This window comes from Giraffa tippelskirchi, chromosome 7 (genome assembly GCF_054371585.1).
Source record: "Giraffa tippelskirchi isolate mGirTip1 chromosome 7, T2T-mGirTip1v1.2.pri, whole genome shotgun sequence".
Taxonomy (NCBI): domain Eukaryota; kingdom Metazoa; phylum Chordata; class Mammalia; order Artiodactyla; family Giraffidae; genus Giraffa; species Giraffa tippelskirchi.
Window position 1 is genome coordinate 5,526,623 of NC_137281.1, and position 21,260 is coordinate 5,547,882.

The following is a 21,260-nucleotide window of genomic DNA, read 5'->3' on the forward strand; positions in this document are numbered from 1 at the left end:
ATTGGATCTCCTTGCAGTCCAAGGGACTCTCAAGAGTCTTCTCCAACACCACAGTTCAAAAGCATCAATTCTGCGGCGCTCAGCTTTCTTCACCATCCAACTCTCACATCCATACATGACCACTGGAAAAACCATAGCCTTGACTAGACGGACTTTTGTTGGCAAAGTAATGTCTCTGCTTTTAAATATGCTATCTAGGTTGGCCATAACCTTCCTTCCAAGGAGTAAGCGTCTTTTAATTTCATGGCTGCAGTCACCATCAGCAGTGATTCTGGAGCCCAAAAAAGTAAAGTCTGACACTGTTTCCACTGTTTCCCCATCTATTTCCCATGAAGCGATGGGACCAGATGCCATGATCTTAGTTTTCTGAACGTTGAGCTTTAAGCCAACTTTTTCACTCTCCTCCTCCACCTTCATCGAGAAGCTCTTCAGTTCTTCTTCACTCTCTGCCATAAGGGTGGTGTCATCTGAATATCTGAGGTTATTGATATTTCTCCCGGCAATCTTGACTCCAGCTTGTGTTTCTTCCAGCCCAGCATTTCTCATACTGCTACAGTATGGGGCTGGTCATTAATGAGGGAAAAGAGCGGCAGGGGCTACCCACGTTTTGACTGGGGGTGGGGGCTCGGGAAAAGGCCACCGGAAGTGAGGCCATTAATGGTGCGGAGTCAATGCTTGACCTGAATCCATCCTGCCATAACGTAAGGGTGGTGATGGGGGCAGTAACTCAAGATATAATTCAAAGAACGTCAAAATTAGGTGTGCATCAGGCCGTTGTGAAATTAGGCCGTGGTTAAAATAAACAGTCCTGGAATATTCTCTAGTTACCAATATTATGATCGGGGACTTCCTTTGGTACTGCAGTGTTGGTTCAAATTGTATCCAGAAAAGCTTGGGGTGGAGAGCCTTCCCCATTATTACTGACTGAAGCATGTATATGTGTGCTAAGTCGCTTCGGCGGAGTCCCACTCCTTGCGATCTTAGGGACTGTAGCTCACCAGGCTCCTCCGTCTATGGGATTCTCCAGGCAAGAATACTGGAGTGGGTTGCTTTGCTCTCCTCCAGGAGATTTTCCCCACCCAGGGATTTAACCGGAGTCTCATGTCTCCTGCATTGGCAGGTGGGTTCTTTACCACTACCTCTACCTGGAGCTTCCCCGATAGCTCAGTTGGTTAAGCATCTGCCTGCAATGCAAGAGACCCCGGTTCCATTCCTGGGTCGGGAAGATCCCCTGGAGAAGGGAAAGGCTACCTACTCCAGTAACATCGGACACGACTGAGTGACTTTCACTTTCCACTTGGGACACCCAATAAATTACTATTACTAGGCTTTTTCTTCAAAGGACTTATCACTTGGTGGCATAGAATCTGTTGACTGTCTCTTCACTATTCTGTAAGATCCATAAGGGGTGTTCCCTTGCCTGTGTTGATCTCTGATGTATCTTCAGTGTGGAGTACAGTGTCTTGCACAGTGCTGTTGCTTTAAAATATATCTGAAGGAGTGAATTACCCAATAACCCAACATTTCAGATTGAATTCCGAGACAGCCACAGCATGGCAAATTTCCATTTCCTTTCCTGTGAATAAGACCCAAATGTTTATAACTTGGATAGGTGGATAACTACAGGGTAGTTAGGAAATTAAGGAAAAATAGGGCTTCCCTGGTGACTCAGACTGTAAAGAATCCACCTGCAATGTGGGAGTCCCGGGTTCAATCTCTGGGTCTGGAAAATCCCCTGGAGGAGGGCATGGCAACCAACTCCAGTATTCTTGCCTGGAGAATTCCATGGACCGAGGAGCCTGGCAGGCTATAGTCCATAGGATCACAAAGAGTTGGACACCACTGAATCAACTTGGCATGCATGCACTCAGGATAGTGAGAGGCCAAGACCCCCACTCTCAGAAGAGGGAGGGAGAAGAGAAAGCACGTCTCAGTTCAGCAGGTAACAATGAAGCTGGAATTTTTGAAATGGCAGCAGCTCTCAAGAGTTTTGAGAGCTTTGCCCTGAGAATAAAGTTTCTTCACCACATCCTTTAAGAACGTCATCTCCAATCTCCTATATTTTCTTCCATTCTTAGACGTGAAACCAGTCAATCCTAAAGAAATCAACCCTGAATATTCACTGGAAGGACTGACATTGATGCTCCAATACTTTGGCCACCCAATGCAGAGCGATGACTCATTGGAAAAGACCCTGATGCTGGGAAAGATTGAGGGTAAGAGAAGGGGGAGGCAGAGGATGAAATGGTTAGATAGCATCACTGACTCGACTTGAATTTGAGCAAACTGTGGGAGATAGTGAAGGACAGGGAAGCCTGGCATGCTGCAATCCATGGAGTCACAAAGAGTTGGACATGACTCAATGACTAACAACTTAGAAACTGCAATTTTTGTCCTTTCTGTCTGAGGATCCTCTTTCATTTTGCTTTGCCCACTTTATATTGAGTCTCTACTCACACACAATTTAGAAGACAGCTATGTTCTTTAGAACTTTTTCCAGTGGCTCACTCCCTTCAATGACAAAAAAACCGATTAGTCCATTCACGTCCCAAATAAAATAATTGGTTTTTATTTTTCTGTGCTGGGAAATATAACTTTCTAGGATGATGGAAATAATGATAAATTTCTCTCAGTATGTACTTCTCAGCCATATCACTCAGTCAGTTCAGTTGCTCAGCTGTGTCCAACTCCTTGCAACCCCATGGACTGCAGCATGTCAGGCCTCCCTGTCCGTCACCAACTCCTGGAGCTTGCTCAAACTCATGTCCATTGAGTCGGTGATGCCATCCAACTGTCTCATCCTCTGTTGTCCCCTTCTCCTCCTGCTTTCAATCTTTCCGAGCATCAGGGTCTTTTCTAATGAGTCAGCTCTTCACATCAGAGGTGGCCAAAGTATTGGAGTTTCAGCTTCAGCATCAAAGGACAATCAATCAAGTCCTTCCAATGAATATTCAGGATTGATTTCCTTTAGGATCGACTGGTTTGATCTCCTTGCAGTCCAAGGGACTTTCAAGAGTCTTCCCCAGCACCACAGCATCAATTCTTCAGCACTCAGCTTTCTTTATGGTCCAACTCTCACATCCATACATGACCACTGGAAAAACCATAGCCTTGATTAGACGGACCTTTGTTGGCAAAGTAATGTCTCTGCTTTTTAATATGCTATCTAGATTGGTCATAACTTTCCTTCCAAAGAGTAAGCATCTTTTAATTTCATGGCTGCAGTCACCATCTGCAGTGATTTCGGAGCCCCCAAAAATAAAAGTCTGACACTGTTTCCCCATCTATTTCCCATGAAGGGATGGGACCAGATGCCATGATCTTAGTTTTCTGAATGTTGAGCTTTAAGCCAACTAATTCACTCTCCTCTTTCACTTTCATTAAGAGGCTTTTTAGTTCCTCTTCACTTTCTGCCATAAGGGTGGTGTCATCTGCAAATCTGAGGTTATTGATATTTCTCCCTGCAATCTTGATTCCAGCTTGTGCTTCTTCCAGCCCAGCGTTTCTCATGATGTACTCTGCATATAAGTTAAATAAGCAGGGTGACAATATACAGCCAGACATAAAAAGAATGAAGAAGCTTGTAACTGGTACAGATACTAAGGAAAACAGTACACAGGTTCCTCAAAAAATGAAAAATAGGAGTACCATAAGATTCAGCAATTCGGTATATATCTGGAAAAAAATAAGAACTCTAACTTGAAAAGACATGATGTTACAATGTTCAGGGCAGTGTTAAGAAGGAAATCTTGCCATTTGCAACCTTGAGGGATACTAAGTGAAATAAATCAGGCCAAGAAAGCTGAATATCCTATGATCTCTTTTATTTGTAGATCCCCCCAAAAAAACCCAAACTTATAAAGAACAGATTGTGTGCCAGAGGCTGAAAGAGAGGTGGGAGGGCAGAAATGGTGAAGGTGGTCAAACGGTACAAACATCATTATAAGTCCAATAATAATAACAGGATTGAACATTATTAGCCATGAGGGAAATGCAAACTCAAGATCAGATATGACTACAAACCTAATAGAATGGGTAATATAACGTATCACAATAACCAAGTGCTGGTGAGGATGAACAATTGAATCATGTGTTGCTAGCAGAACGACTAAAATAAAATAGACTTAAAATACCAAGTGCCAGGGAGGATGTGGAACAAGTGGATATCATATACTGCTGGTGAGAATGTAAAATGGTATAGTCAGAATTTGATAGTTTGGTGGTTTCTTTTAAAGCTAAACACAACTTTCTTTATGTCCCAGTAATCGTACACCTGCATATTTATTACAAAGGAATGAAAATTTATGTCCATCCAAAACCCTGGATGCAGATTTATAGCACCTTTCTTTATAAAAGTTGAAACCAGGAAACAATACAAACTTATCTGAAGAGTGAATGGATAAACAAACTGGTACATCCAATAATGTATACTACTCAGTAATAAAAATAAAGCAATTCAACTCAAAAAAGTCTTAAGAGCCACTTCCTGAGGGACAAAAAATAAAGATTACATGGCTCTTATTAATAAAAAATTATAAATTTGTATAAATAAATACAACATATATAATGTTTAAAATCCAGCTATAAAAATTAATTTAATTTCATAAATGACAAAATTATATTGGTGGAAAACCAACAAGTGGTTACCAGAGGTAGGTTTGGATAGAAGGAGTGACCATAAAAAGGTAGCATGAGGGTGTCTGTGTTGATTAAAGTTTTACGTTCTGGAGACAGCAGTTACACAAAATCTACATACATAATAAAGCAGCTTAGAATTCCAAAAAAAAACTATTTAAAAATTCGTGTAAAAAATCGAGTGAAATCTAAATTCCAAAGGTTAAGAGTTAATGGTTACATAAAATGTTTTTACTGGGATAAGTTGCATAAAGGATACAAGGGAATTCTCTGGACTACTTTTGCATTTTCTTATAAGTTAAAAATGATTTCAAGTTATACATTTTATAAAAACAACTTTGAAGGTGGTTTTATAAAATATTTGGTTTTATTTATAAACTTAGTTAAGCAAGTTGCACATGTGTGTTCATATTCCATTTCCTTTTTAAAAAAGTTCAGTACGCTTACAATTAGTTTGGAGCCAAAGAAAAGTTAAGAGCTAATCACATATGGGGGTAGGCATAGAACACTCTTGCAATAAACATCAGTGATAAGAAAAGCAAACAACTTTTATAACTATGGAATTACTGGAACTTCCCTGGTGGTCCAGTGGTTAAGACTTTGCCTTCCAATGCAGGGGGTGTGGGTTTGATCCCTGATTGGGGAGCTAAGATCTCACATCCCTTGCAAAAAAACAAAACCATAAAATAGAAGCAATATTGTAGCAAATTCAATAAAGAGTAGGGAGATGGTTCACACTGAAAAAAAAACAAACCACAAAACTATGGAATTATTCACAAGGCAATCAGAAACAAGATTCAGGTGCATCATCTGATATCTGATGAGGTTACATTTGCAACAAAAAGCACTCAAACATTTATCATTTTCATAAAAATTCATCCCTTTGTAAGCCCACTGATATTTAACTAAAGGTACTCTACCTTTAGCATGTTCCTAAAAATTTTAATTTCTATCATTCTCTGACAAATGATGAGGCAGAATGCTTCACTGAAATCTTGCCATATATACTGTCTTCTTAAAAATATTTCTCCAGTGTGACCTCTGACACTCACTGAGGTCTTCTTTCTAGGTCAAGACATTTCCATGGTCATCATATTTCTTTTTTCTTTTCTAAATCATATTTCTACAATGAGTTCACTGATGATCAATGACAATCCCTGATAATAAAGTCTGTCTTCCCACTGATGAATTTTCTAGTCTTTGCATTCACAGAATTTGTCCAAGTGTGTACAGAATATATACTTTTCAGACATATAATGAAGCCAGAAAGTTTTTCCCAAGGCATCTCCACACTGAACCAATCAAGAGCTTTTCCAACATATTTTCACCAACAGAAAATGTGAGGTAGGATCATTAAGGCACTACTGCATTCATGATATTCACTGTATTCTCTCTTGGGCAAATCCTTTCATCTCCTCATGGTCCCCCATCTGATAACAGGTCATCCCACGATTACATTCTGCTCTGCTAGAAACACTGTCACAGAAGGCATTTCCCCAATCATTGCATTAATGGGGCTATGGTTCACTCATAAGTAATGATCTGGGACTCTGTTAAAGGCATTTCCAACTTGACTGGATCTACCCATTTCTCTGATGTGCATTTTCTTATGTTTCACAAGGTTTGACAAGTGGGAGAAGGCTTTCTCACAATCACTGCACCCATACGGTCTCTCTCCTGTGTGAGTCCTTTGATGGACATTGAGTACTGACTTTGTGGTGAAGGCTTTTCCACATTCATCACACTCATAGGGTTTCTCTCCTATGTGAATTCTCTGATGGGTAATGAGACCATACTTGTGGGAATAGGATTTTCCACACTCAGTACATACAAAGGGAGTCTTTCCCGTGTGACACCTCTCATGTTGTATGAGGCATATCTTCTGACTGAAGGCTTTACCACACTCATTGCACTCATAGGGTTTCTCTCCTGTGTGAGTTCGTTGGTGTATAATGAGAGTGAGCTTTGTGGTGAAGCCTTTTCCGCATTCGTTACACCGGTAAGACTTCTCTCCTGTGTGAGTTCGCTGGTGTACCATGAGATTACTCTTCACAGTAAAGCCTTTCCCACATTCACTGCATATGTAAGATTTCTCCCCCGTGTGAGATCGCAGGTGTACCGTGAGATTACTCTTCACGGCGAAATCTTTCCCACATTCACTGCACAAATATGGTCTCTCTCCAGTATGAGTTCGCTGGTGTACAGCAAGATAGCGCTTCATGGTGAAGCCTTTCCCACACTCACTGCATACATAGGGTTTCTCCCCCGTGTGGGTGCGCTGATGCACAGTGAGATTGCTCTTCCCGGAGAAGCCTTTTCCACATTCACTGCATACGTAAGGTTTCTCTCCACTATGAGTTTGCTGATGTGCAATCAGATAGCGCTTCATGGTGAAGCCTTTTCCACACTCACTGCATACATAGGCTTTCTCTCCTGTGCAGGTTTGGTGATGTACAGGGGAGGTGCTCTTCACAGTACAGCCTTTTCTGGGCTCACTGGTTAAGTGGGGTGTGTCTCGTGTTTGAGTTTTCTGATGTTTAGTTAATGTGACATTTCTGGAGAAGGATTTCTCGCATGGATCACACCCACTGGGTTTCTCTCCAGTATGAACACTCTCACGAGAAACAAGCTGAGATTTCCTGCTGCATGGTTTCTCACTTTCAACACAAGCTAGAGACTTCTTTATTTTGTGAGTCCTCTGATGCTTAAGAACTTGGAATTGAGTACTGATGTGTTCTGTACTTTCAGGAAATATAATTCCAGAATACAACTGTCCACAATCACTAGGTAGAAAGGATTTCTCATCTCCATTAAACTCCACAGGGTTCTTTATTCCATAGCTTCTATTCTGGTTAACTAAACTTAAGCTTGATTCCAAAGCTTTTCTATGTAAGTCAAATATACGATCTTGAATTAGGGTGAAATGTGTTTTGCTCAGATGAACACTCTTTCTAAATGTATTCTGTTCACTGCACTGTTGCATGCTCTTCAGAAATCTTTGGTTTCGAGAGTGCTCTGGCAAATAACTGTTACCTTTCCCGATTCCTAAGAAAAAAGGAAATGACAAATTATTTCATGAGACTGGTATGTGATGAAAGTGCTTACAAAATGACATGGTGTGTGGGGGTGCTCTTTATTATCTACCACGTAATCCCAATATCAAATTATAAAGATGCATGAGGAAGTAAATGAATATCAGATCCAAAAAGATACAAGGAATATATTTAAAGCTAAATATACAGAAAGAGTTCTCATCTGAAGAGATGAATATGAGGAACAGCTGTTGAGGGGGCACCTCAGTCACCCTCACAGCTGTGATTCCTTCTCTAGAAGGCCCTGGAATATGACTCCCATGGTCACTCCCCTTGCTGATTCTAACTCACTCACCTGGACAAATTCTATTCCGCATTTCATTTTCTATTATGCATGGTTCTTTTCCATGTTCCAACTTGGAGAGCATATCTGGTTTGGTACCTTGATATCCTTATCGTGAGAAATGATAGAAGACTTAGATGGAAGAACTAGGGTATGGTATGTCAAGATGGGAAAATACTGCATTTTATTTAACATTTACTGAATTTTCAACTTTACTGGATTCCTCTTAAGCGTATTACATTTTATTGGAGTCTATTTTTTTAATTGGAGTATAATTGCTTTACAATGTTGTGTTAGTTTTTGCTGTACAACGTGAATCATCTATGTGGATACACATATACCCCCTTTCTCTTAAGCCTCCCTCCCACCCCCCCCTTACCTCCACCCTTGCCAAATACTGCATTTTAGAGACAAAATTTCTTGTATGCAAAGTAATTTTCTCTTTCAGGGTACAGGAGATTACACCTCTTTGGAGCCAGACAGGGGACAGAAAATCTAACTCTTTGGAAGACCACAAGGACTGCAAAGCTTTCATCAGGTGATGGAGAAAAGTCCAGTGACTCTGCACCTCATAAATGACACTGGGAGTCATCCTTACCCAGTGACACCAAATTGTTATAGTTCTCCAACATCACATCCCAGTATAGGTCTTTCTGAGCAGAATCCAGGAGCTGCCACTCCTCCCAGTTGAACTCCACAGCCACATCTTCCAGTGTCAGCAATTCCTGTAATAATAAAGTCCTGTATGATGTGAATTACTTTCATCAATATGGAAGAAACATGAGAGAAATTATTCTAATTTTCACCATACCTCCTGCATCAATATACCTTTCTCAAATACATTCCAGTTACAAGCAAAATCCTATCTTTCTATGTATATATTTTAGTGTCTACCCATTTGTATAATATGCATATGACATCAGGACAAATAAAACAGTCCTACATTACCATGAAATATAAAAATCAACTCTGAACAGACTCCACATCCAAAATTTACAAGATAATGCTTTTAATACATGTAAAAAATAGTAGAAACTATACAACATATATCTGCAGCAAAGAAAAAAATTAGTTGATTAGGAAGATTTGAAAACAAAAACAAAGAAAAAATATAGTAATGAAGCAGTATCCCAAGATCTAAAGGTGAAAATTTTCAAAACTGATTAAACTCTCCAAACCCCAGGCTCAGAAATCCCAACAAATTCCAAGCAGGTAATCTCTAGGTAGGGACATCAGACTAAAACTATAATACACAAAATACCAAAGAGAACTATAAAAGCATCCAGACACAAAAGATTGATGATCTACAACAGAACTCAAAAAACACGGAATATTATCTTCAAAGTTCTGATTTTTGTGCCAAGAAGGTCAGACGTGAAGGCTGCTTGGTACTGAAACACAGTATAAATCATGCATTCTCTCCTCCCAGCCACACTGTGTGACAGTACTCAGGAGTACTGCCAACCAAGAAAGCTCACCTAGAGTCCAGTGTCCAGAATTTTTATTGAGGCTCCCTTATATATGCATGATTTATTGAATCACTGACCACATGGCTGAACCCAGATCCTTCCCCGTTCTTGCCCAGACTGATAACGCATGGCTGAAAGCCACAACCCTCTAACCACAAGGCTGGTCTTTAGGGCATGGAGAGCCCTTACCTTGAATTGTCTTATTAGCACAAATCATCTAGGGCCCACATGAGTCACCTCATAGCATAAACTATAAAATGTGGTTGCAGTGGCCTGGGATGAAAAACAAGACACTCCTAACACATGGGTAATTCCAAGGCTTTAGAAATCAGGGACAAAAGTCAGCCTAATTTCTTACTACATACTAGGTACTCACGCCCCCATGAGGGAACCTCCCCTTGAGCATGGGCTGAATTGCTTCTAAAAAACAAAATACAGCAAAAGTGCTGTGATACCGATTTTAATTTTCTTTTTTTTGGGGTCTGCATGGTATGTGGGATTTTAGTTCCCTGACCAGGGCTTGAACCCATGCCCCCCTGAAATGGAAGCGAGGAGTCTTAACCTCTGAACCACCGGGAAAATCAAGACACGCATTTTTAAATTAGGCTATATATATGATTTCCATCTTGCTAACAGAATCTGTCCATTGATTACTTTAATGAAACAAGATGGCACGTTGGGGAGGCCCATGTGATACGGTCTCACACAAGCAGATAGATTGAAACTGAGGATCTTATTTGATTTCTGGAAATGAATTCTGCCAATAACCATGTAGTGAACTCAGAAGTGCATCTGTCCCCAGCTGAGCCATTGGATCATGGTCAAGGAGTACTGAGCAGTATAGTTTGTATATTTCACGCTGAATCTATTTCTAAAACTCAGAGTGAATCTCCACCACTGCTCACCAAAACACAGGTTGGATTATGTTATTTTCTCATTTCAAAGGTTAAATATTTCACTTCTATCAAACTGTTATGGCTGTTTTATTGAGAAATAACTGACATATATGACTGTATAAATTTAAGAGGTAAAGCATGATGATATGATTTACAAATATTGTAAGATAATTATCACAACAGGTTCAGTCAACAGCTATCTTCTCTTGCGTAGATACAACAAAAAGAAAAGGAAAACGCTTTTCTCCCTGTGATGAGAATGCTTAGGATTTGCTCTTAACAACTTTCCTATATACCATACAGCAGTGTTAGCTACAGCCATCATGTTTTACATCCCTAGTACTTAGCTTACAACTCGCTTTCTTGAGTATGATTATGAAACTCGTGGAATTTTATATTGCTATACAGGTAATGCTCTTCAGTAAACTGCATTCATCTTTCTTTCAGACGCGTGATTTGTACCAGGCCAGTGGGGAGCCCCTCAGAGTCACCAATGTTGTTAGGAGTATCACTCCATTCACTTAAGTGACAAAAACCATTGAATCCCCCAAAGAGCTGATCTGCTCTCTCCTCATAGTCCACACATATCATGGAGCTTTTCGTGTTTTTCCGGTTGTGATGTCTGCTAAGACAACGCAAAGTGACAGCTGATGCAATCCACAGGCTCCACCACAGTCACACGTTCTCTTCCAATACTAGTCATCTGACGTGATCCCTATGAACAATATATTACTGATTCACTTTGTCCTGATTCTGAATTCAGAATCCAAATTAATTTCTCCACAGAACCCAATCATCCCCAATTTATACTTTGTTTAGTTGAGCTGTTATTTTTTTCAGCTTACCACAAATCCATTAGACAATCAAGGAAAGATATAACAAACAAAAAATCACCTGGGCCTTGATCATCTTCTGTGCTCAGGAAATAGTAAGTAACGTGGATTCTGACTTCTGTCTCTTCTGCATTTACCGTATAATTCTAAGACAGAAATCTTGGCATTCACTTAAAGATGTCCCCTGGAACGATGATATCCAATTCCAAGAACCTCCTCTTTCTTCCCTCATTCCTTGACTTGATCCCTCTTTCTCCTGGGGAGCCTGGACCTGTAGGCTGAAAAGCGCACCGACTTGAGTGTACATTTCCTCTCGGCCCAAACACTGTCACTGTTGATATGCACTTATCCTTAAAGGGACCTCAGTATTTCCAGCTGTTCCTTTATTTGATACCCTAGAGGCTTTCATACTCTGAGGCAATAAATCAAGGTTAGAGGTGAAAGGTGTGGCTTTCTTTTGTAAAGAGGAAGTGGCATGACTATTAAAGGGGAAGAGGGAAAGCATAAGCAGGGCAAGATGCCTCAGAGCCTGATGAAGGCTCAGGGCAGATCAAGTTTATGGAAGAGAACACACGGAAGGTTCCAAGAATCTGGACACTCCATGTGTAAAATGCATGTGTACCCTTGCACCACTCCAAAAACTTTATCTGCTCAGTGGGTACACACACCTCAGTGTGAAGAGGATAGCAGGAAGTTGATCTTTAAGGTTGTCTTACTTCTCTTTGCGTATTAAAAGGATTAACCTTGCCCAACAGAGGTTGAGCTTTGCCCTTAGTTTCTGGGAGGAAACCTCTAAGCCCTCAGAATGTTAGGCCTGATTAAGAACGGCTTTGCTTACCTGAGAGGTGAGGGCCATACAGTCTATGCTAATCACGTGGTGAATGCTTATGGTGTGAATTAGAATATGCTATGCTAATTATGGTGAATGCTTACACTAATCTAGTTCAATGTTTACTTTAAAGCCATGGTAATAAATGCCAGGCTGGATGAACCACAAGCTGGAATCAAGATGCTAGGAGAAATATCAACCTCAGATATGCAGAAGATACCACTCTAATGGCAGAAAGGGAACTAAAGAGCCTCTTGATGAGGGTGAAAGAGAAGAGTGAAAAAGCTGCCTTGAAACTTAAAATTAAAAAAACTAAGATCATGGCACCCAGTCCCATCACTTTAGTACAAATAGAAGGGGGAAAAGTAGAAGCAGTGACAGATTTTCTTTTCTTTGGCTCCAAAATCACTGCAGGTGCTGGCCACAGCCATGAAATTAAGACACTTGCCCTTGAAAGAAAAGCTATGATAAATTTAGTGCATTAAAAAGCAGAGACATCACTTTGTCAGCAAAGGTCTGTATAGTCAAAGCTATGGTCTTCCCAGCAGTCACGTAAGGATGTGAGAATTGGACTATATAAATTAAACAATGCTGAGTGCCAGAGAACTGATACTTACAAATTGTGGTGCTAGAAAAGACTCTTCAGAGTCCCTTGGACAGCAAGGAGATCAAACCAGCCAATCGTAAAGGAAATCAACCCTGAATATTCATCAGAAGGACTCTTGCTGAAGCTACAATACTTTGGCCACCTGATGTGAAGAGCTGACTCATTGGAAAAGACCCTGATGCTGGGAAAGACTGAAGGCAAAAGGAGTAGGGGGTGACAGAGGATGAGATGGTTAGACAGCATCACCGACTCAATGGACATGAATGTGAGCAAACTCAGGGAGATACTGGAGGACAGAAGAGTCTGGTGGGCTATAGCCCACGGGGTTGCAAAGAGTTGGACACTTCTTAGCCACTGAATGATAACAACAACACAGATGATTTTCAACACAGGTGCAAGATTAAAGCAATGAGGAAAAAGATGGTATTTCCAACAAATATACTGGAACAACTGAATATCCAATTCCAATGAAATAATAATAGGTAATAAATTTAAATGTAATAGCTAAAAATACAAACTACTTCCAGAAATTGAGAAACAAGCCACAGGCTGGGAGAAAATATTTGCAGAAGACATATTTGATAAAAGACTGCTATCCAAAATATACAAAGAACTCTTAAAAACTCAACAATAAGAAAACACAAAGATAGGCAAAAGACCTGAACTGACACCTTACCAAAGAAGATACACAGATAGCAAATGAAAACATGTGTAATTGGGAAATTACATCATATATAATTAGGAAATAACAAATTAAAGAACAATGAGATACCATTACCTACCTATTAGAATAACCAAAATTCAAAATAATGACTACACCAAATGCTGAAGGGTACATGAAGCAACAGATTTATTGCTTACGGGAAGGCAAAATGTTACCGCCACTCTGGCAGACAGCTTGGCAGTTTCTTACAGAACTATATATATCTGAAAATTAATGTCTGGACAGAAACCTGATCATAGGTGTATATAGCAGACTTATCCATCCAATGAATAAACATTATTCAGCACTAAGAAGAAATCAGCTATCAAACCATGAAAAAACAAGGAGCCTAAAATACCTATTATTAAGTGAAAGAAGCCAATCTAAAAAGGCTATTCACTATACAATTCCAACTACTGTAAATGACATTCTGGATAAAGCAAAGCCAAGGAGACATAAAAAGAGCAGTGGTTGCCAAGAGTTGGAGAGAAGGTAGGATGAACAAGCAGAATTCAGAGGGCTTTTTAGGGCAGTGCAACTATTCTGTATAACACTAACGGGTGGACACATGTCATTTTACATTTGTCAAGACAAACAACATATAACACCAAGAGTGAACCCTAATGCGAGTTATTTATTTTGAGTGATAATGAGTCAGTACGTAAATTGATGGTAACAAATTCACCACTCTGGGGCAAGATGCTGACAGTGGGGAAGTTGCACATGTCGGGGCACAGGGGTGTGGTATTCACAGTTTATGGTGAACGGTGTAGGATTTGTGATCTCAGAAGAAGATTTAGCTTCGGGACCAGGGACCAGGCTTGAGCACTCAAGAGCTTTTGTGTAGCAGTTTTATTCAAGTCTGAAAAGGGACGGAGAGAGCTTCTGACACAGACACCAGAAGGGGGCAGAGACTGCCCCCCTATCTAGTCTTATTAAGGCCTTATATACTTTTACCAGACCCACTCCTACAACATACATCTTACATTAACAAGATTAGAACAATAGAAAGATCTCATCAGACCCACTCCCACAACATATATCTTAAGATAACAACATTAGTCAGAAGGTTCTTTAAGGAGAAACATATCCTCAAGATACATTGTTATACTAAGACAAAGCAATGTAGAAAAAAACGTTTGTCCTTTTCTCCTTGAGAGCCGGAGACCCCTTTCTCCTTCTCAAGGACTCTGGACCCCCTTCTCCTCCTTGAGGTTGGTGGGGTGGGGGTGGGGAACCCGGGACTTCTTATCAACCTGCCTAGGAATGGACTCTCTCAGTACCCCTCCTGCACTTACCACTCAATGTTGCTGTGAATCTAAAACTGCTCTTTAAGAATAAAGTCATATCCTTATCTATCTATATCTATATACACACAGTCTTCAGAAAACACATGAAGAATTTCTCATGACATTGGGTTAGGCAGAGAAGTCTTACACAACACCAAATCAGCAAACCATAAAAGAAGACAATTGATAAATTGGATTTGTATTACCTTTTGCACATCAAAAGACACTATAAAGCTAAAGGAAAAGGTAAGCTACAAGTTGAGAAAGAAAATTTGCAAACCATGTATCTGATAAAGGACTTCTATGCACAATATACAAACAATTTAAAAAACTCAGTTTGTTAAGCAGACAAACAACCTATTTTTAGAAAAGGGCAAAGACTTGGATAGTTTCCTTGAAAGAAGGAAACTACACAACAAAGGAAACTATAAGCAAGGTGAAAAGACAGCCTTCAGAATGGGAGAAAATAATAGCAAATGAAGCAACTGACAAAGAATTAATCCCCAAAATATATAAACAGCCCGTGCAGCTCAATACCAGAAAAATAAATGATGCAATCAAAAAATGGGTCAAAGAACTAAACAAACATTTCTCCAAACAAGACATACAGATGGCTAACAAACACATGAAAAAATGCTCAACATCACTCATTATCAGAGAAATGCAAATCAAAACCACAATGAAGTACCATCTCACACCAGTCAGAATAGCTGCTATCAAAAAGTCTACAAATAATAAATGCTGGAGAAGCTGTGAAGAAAAGGGAACCCTTTTAAACTGTTGGTGGAAATGCAAACTAGTACAGCCACTGTGGAGAACAGTGTGGAGATTCCTTAAAAAACTGAAAATAGAACTGCCATATGACCCAACAATTCCACTGCTGGGCATACACACTGAGGAAACCAGAATTGAAAGAGACACGTGTACCCCAATGTTCATCGCAGCACTGTTTACAATAGCTAGGACATGGAAGCAACCTAGATGTCCATTGGCAGATGAATGGATAAGAAAGCTGTGGTACATATACACAGTGGAATATTACTCAGCTATAAAAAAGAACACATTTGAATCAGTTCTAATGAGGTGGATGAAACTGGAGCCTATTATACACAGTGAATAAGTCAGAAAGAAAAATACCAATACAGTATATTAATGCATATACATGGAATTTAGAAAGATGGTAACGACAACCCTATATGCGAGACAGCAAAAGAGACACAGATATAAAGAACAGACTTTTGGACTCTGTGGGAGAAGGCGAGGGTGGGATATCTGAGAGAATAGCATTGAAACATGTATATTACCATATGTGAACTAGATCACCAATCCAAGTTCGATGCATGAAACAGGGCACTCAAATGGGTGCACTGGGACAACCCAGAGATGGGATGGGGAGGGAGGTGGAAGGGGGGTTCAGGATGGAGGGATGCATGTACACCCATGGCTGATTCATGTCAATGTATGGCAAAACCCACAACATTGTAAAGTAATTAGCCTCCAATTAAAATAAATAAATTAATTTTTTAAAAAACATTTCAGATAAAAATGCTAAAAAGAATAGGAATAGGCAGATGCTTACTTAACATGAAATAATAGTACATTTGAATCAGACATTCCCACTGAAGTCAAGAACAAGACCAGGTGCCCACTGTCAGTACTGTTACTGAGCATTATACCAGAGTTGCTAGACTATGCAGTTCATTTAATTCAAATATTTAGTGGGCATATACTCTGTGCCAAACACTATTTCGTGTCCTTCTTTGCAACAAAGCAGATAACAAAGTAACAAAAGTCTCTGAATTTATAGGATTTATATTCTGGGTCCCATGTTAGATAAAAGAGAAATAATTGGGGTATAATAAATATTGCTATTGGTAGATGATATAATTGTATATATGGAAAACCTAAGAAAATCAACTGAGGAACTACTATCCATTAGAGTGTAAGGTAGATAATGATACCATTTAAAAAATGTCTAAGACTAACCAATACTAAGTAATAAATGTAGAAAAATAGGAACAAAACTTTAGAATACATACTAATGAAGGACACAAAAGAAGACTTGGACAAATGGAAAAACAAAATCATTTTCTTGGATAGGGGAAAAAAAAAGGGAAAAGACTTGGGTATTACACTAAAGAAGACCTATCAATGTCTATAAACACATGAAAAGATTATCAACATTATTTGTCACCAGGGAAACTAAAATGATGGTGAAATTCTACTATATGCCAACTAGAAAGATGGTAATAAAGACTAATAATTGTAAATGCTGATGAGAATGCGGAGAAACTGGAACTCTCACACAATAATGGTAAACTGGTATAGGTACTTTTGAAACTTTGTAAAACACATACTTAGGAACCAGTCATTCCATTCAGAGGAATCTAACAAACAAAAATGAAAACATTTCCAACTTGTACCTGAATGTATGATGTAGCAACATTATTCATCATAGTCTCAAATGGAAAACAATTCCAATAACTGATTTGATATATGAAATGCATTATATACATTCAATAGATCATTCATGAATAGAATTAATGAGAATATTTTCCAATTCATTATATGAAGCCATTTAGTTTTAAAAAATACAATTCTATCTATTCATAATTTCAGAAAAGTTTTTCCGTAGAAACTGACAGCCTGATCTTTAAATTCAGATAGCAGTGTAAAAGGTCTGCTGCTGCTGCTAAGTCGCTTCAGCTGTGTCCGACTCTGTGCGACCCCATAGATGGCAGCCCACCAGGCTCCCCCGTTCCTGGGATTCTCCAGGCAAGAACACTGGAGTGGGTTGCCATTTCCTTCTCCAATGCATGAAAGTGAAAAGTGAAAGTGAAGATGCTCAGTCATGTCTGACTCTTAGCGACCCCATGGACTGCAGCCTACCAGGTTTCTCGGTCCATGGGATTTTCCAGGCAAGAGTACTGGAGTGAGTTGCCATTGCCTTCTCCGTAAAAGGTCTAAAAAAAAAAAAAAACCCTGTGAAAAAGAACAAAGTTGGTGGGTTGACACTACCTGACTTCAAGAATTTATATCAAGCTACAGTAATCAAGACAGGGTGGTACCCATGTCAATGCAGACAAATGAGTTGGGTGGAATCGAGCTCAGAGAAGCCCCACATATACAGCCAGCAGACATTTTCAAAAAGGAGCAAAGACAATGGAGTGGAGAAAAGCTTTTTCAACAAATGTTTCTGGAACAAGCAGACATTTACATCGAAAAAAACTTGGATACATATGAGAGACAATTCCTAGGTACGTTGATAGGAAGTCCGGGGTCCCAGAGGAGGAGAGAGGGGTCTGGAGTTCTGAAGGAGGAGAAAAGGACAAATGCTTTTTTTCTATATTGCTTTGTCTTAGTCAATTGTATCCTGCCTGAGGACAGGTTTCTCCTTCTTGAGAATCCTCTGACTAATCCTGTCATCTTAAAATGTGTATTATGGCAGTGGGTCTGGTAGGACCTTTCTATTGTTAGTTCTAATCCCATTATCTTAAAATGTAAATTGTGGGAGTGGGTCTGGTAAGATCTTTATAACCTTGAGACATTCTTTTGATTTACTCTAATAACCAATTTTAAAAAGTATGTAACTCCCTTGCTAAGAATAGCAAGGGGGCCACTCTCAGTCCCCCTTCTGATGTCTATGTCAGAAGCTTTCTCTGTTCTCTTTCACTTTAATAAAACTCTGCTACACAAAAACTCTTGAGTGATCAAGCTGGGTCTCTGGTCTCAAAGCTAAATCTTCTTCTTCAGTTCAGTCGCTCAGTTGTGTCCGACTCTTTGCAACCCCATGAACTGCAGCACACAAGGCCTCCCCGTCCATCACCAACTGCCAGAGTCTACCCAAACCCATGTCCATTGAGTCGGTGATGCCATCCAACTCTCACATCCATACATGACTACTGGAAAAACGATAGCCTTGACTAGATGGACCTTTGTTGACAAAGTAACGTCCCATCACTGCATGGCAAATAGATGGGTAAACAGTGGAAACAGTGGCAGACTTTATTTTTAGGGGCTCCAAAATCACTGCAGATGGTGACTGCAGCCATGAAATTAATACGCTTACTCCTTGGAAGAAAAGTTATGACCAATCTAGACAACACATTAAAAAGCAGAGATGTTAACAAAGGAGGTCTGTCTAGTCAAGGCTATGGTTTTTCCAGTAGTTACGTATGGATGTGAGAGTTGGACTATAAAGAAAGCTGAGTGCCAAAGAATTGATGCTTTTGAACTGTGGTGTTGGAGAAAACTCTTGCGAGTCCCTTGGACTGCAAGGAGATCCAACCAGTCCATCCTAGAGGAAATCAGTCCTGAATATTCACTGGAAAGACTGATGCTAAAGCTGAAACTCCAACGGTTTGGCCACCTGATGCGAAGAGCTGACTTATTTGAAAAGACCCTGATGCTGGGGAAGATTGAAGGCAGGAGGAAAAGGGGACGGCAGAGGACAAGATGGTTGGATGACATCACCGACTCAATGGACATAAGTCTGAGTAAACTCCGGGAGTCGGTAATGGACAGGAAGGCCTGGTGTGCTGCAGTCCATGGGGGTCACAAAGAGTTGGACACGACTGAACCACTGAACTGAACTGAATGCTGAGTGAAACAAGTTAGAATGAAAATGAATGTACACTGTATGATTCAATTTACATAAAAGTTTTTAAAAATAAAGTAACCTATTATAATGTAGAATAGATTGGCGGTTGCTTGGGGAGATGTGGGGAATATGACAGGCAGAGATTAAAAAGGAACACAATGAAACTTCTCAAGGTGATAGGTATGTTCACTATCTTCATGGTGTTGATACTTTCAAGAGTACACGGGAGTGGAAACTTGAGTGCACAGAGGATTAAGGAAAATTTCTGGGGTGATAGAAATGTTTTAAAATTGAACTGTGCAACTCTAGAAATTCAAAGTACTGAAATGTATATTTATACTCGGTGAATTTTACAGCAAATAAAACTACAACAAAAAAAGACTTCCTTTTTCTACAGTAAAAAAACCACACCAACCAAACAAAAAGAACCCATCAACTGAAATTTTAAAAAAATGTCAAGGAAAAGAGTTTACCAAGAAATAAAAGTATCCAGAAATTTCAGGGGGGAAAAAAAGGCGCCATAAATTTTCAAGTGGAGTGGTAGAATCAGAAAGTCAAATGGGTTAATGAAATTATAATCGAATACTTCTGAATACTGTATGTCAACACTACCTCCATTAATGAATACATTTGATTCCAGACACCATGCCAGTGGTTCACCAACCTGAGTTGATACTGCTGCTGCTACTGCTGCTAAGTCGCTTCAGTCGTGTCCGACTCTGTGCGACCCCATAGACGGCAGCCCACCAGGCTCCGCCATCTCTGGGATTCTCCAGGCAAGAATACTGGAGTGGGTTGCCATTTCCTTCTCCAGTGCATGAAAGGGAAAAGTGAAAGTGAAGTCGCTCAGTCGTGTCCAACTGTTAGCGACCCCATGGACTGTAGCCTACCAGGCTCCTCCATCCATGGGATTCTCCAGGCAAGAGTACTGGAGTGGGGTGCCATTGCCTTCTCCGAGTTGATACTACTGGAACTATTTTTAAATAGTATAAATATCTCAGATGCAAATGTGTTGAGAACAGAGAAATTAAGTGATACAGTCATCTATCATGCTTACACAGATAATCCCAAATGTTTAAAAAAAAAATCTCCTTTGATATAAAATCACCTATTAAAAAAATTCGCACTGCAGAACAGAATATAGGATAAGGGAGAAGCTTTTACTTGAGTAAGAATGACCCTAAGCAAAAATATCCAAAAAAAGTATAGTAAACTTGGGGACAAGAGGAATGAAAACTATATTAAATTACATTAAAAACAGTAAATTTATAACTAGATCAACCACACTGAATTTTGTGAGGACGGTGAGAACGGTGCTGATGCGGGGAGCCAACGTTTTTAGTACGGTCCTTGAGAACAGACTACAAGGAGAGAATTGTACTCGGATTAATTGGGGAAATGCAGCCTTCAAGTCTGTTTCCGGCATTCGATCCTGAGCCTACGGATTCTCCAGGGACCCCGGACCTCCTCAAACACTGAGAGTCCCCACCAGGCCGTCCAAATGCCAGATTAAACTCCAAACATGACCAAGAAACCAAAAGAGACAGCCCCTAACCCGGGTGTCTCTAACAGAGTCGCAGGTTAACCAGGACGAGACACCGCGTTCACCTATACAAACTTTCATCACAGTTCGCGACCACGGAACCCCACAAGCAGAGCGATCCAAGTGGACCCCAAACCCTGACAGAGTCGGACCTTCGGCCAGTGATTTCTTCAGACTCTTAATCACAGATTGCCAAAGGCCTCATCATTAACTCCCAGAAGTCTCTGAAGCCGAATCTAAATAAAACTCTAATTACGGTCCTTCACACATGCTCCGGTTTCACACACCTCACAAGCCGTGAATACAAGCCCAGAATCCGACTCACCTGATCCCAAACCCGTCCAGACACTCCTGGCAGCTGGAGCCCACTTTCTCTACCGACGCCCTTCACGACCCCTCGGGACGCAAACCTGCTGGTTCAGGTTATCCGCCGACGACCTTGGAGCGCTGCCGGATTTCCGGATTCCGTCAGCGGACTCCG

The 21,260-nt window shown here is 40.2% G+C and overlaps 2 protein-coding genes and 1 long non-coding RNA gene across 4 annotated transcripts in view; 1 reads left to right on the forward strand and 2 right to left on the reverse strand.

The window, feature by feature from the left end:
• The window catches only part of LOC145515120 (zinc finger protein 350-like), a 23,361-nt gene extending 16,953 nt beyond the window's left edge, over positions 1-6,408 (reverse strand). Inside the window, exon 1 of the mRNA XM_081514779.1 lies at positions 5,556-6,408. The gene's annotated coding sequence lies outside the window, so the exon portion shown is untranslated. The remainder of the gene's footprint in view (positions 1-5,555) is intronic.
• Positions 1-8,774, forward strand: part of LOC145515199 (uncharacterized) — a 9,784-nt gene extending 1,010 nt beyond the window's left edge. For both annotated transcript variants that reach the window (XR_014060744.1, XR_014060745.1), the window contains exon 2: positions 8,459-8,774. This is a non-coding gene — a long non-coding RNA (uncharacterized LOC145515199). The remainder of the gene's footprint in view (positions 1-8,458) is intronic.
• Positions 3,810-21,220, reverse strand: ZNF614 (zinc finger protein 614). Its single transcript, XM_081514773.1, is given in 7 exon segments — positions 3,810-6,235; positions 6,237-7,073; positions 7,158-7,680; positions 8,023-8,118; positions 8,609-8,735; positions 11,270-11,486; positions 21,105-21,220. Coding segments are annotated over 6 exon segments (1,674 nt in total). The 5' UTR covers positions 11,285-11,486; positions 21,105-21,220; the 3' UTR covers positions 3,810-6,159.
• Between the last annotated feature and the right edge of the window lie 40 nt (positions 21,221-21,260).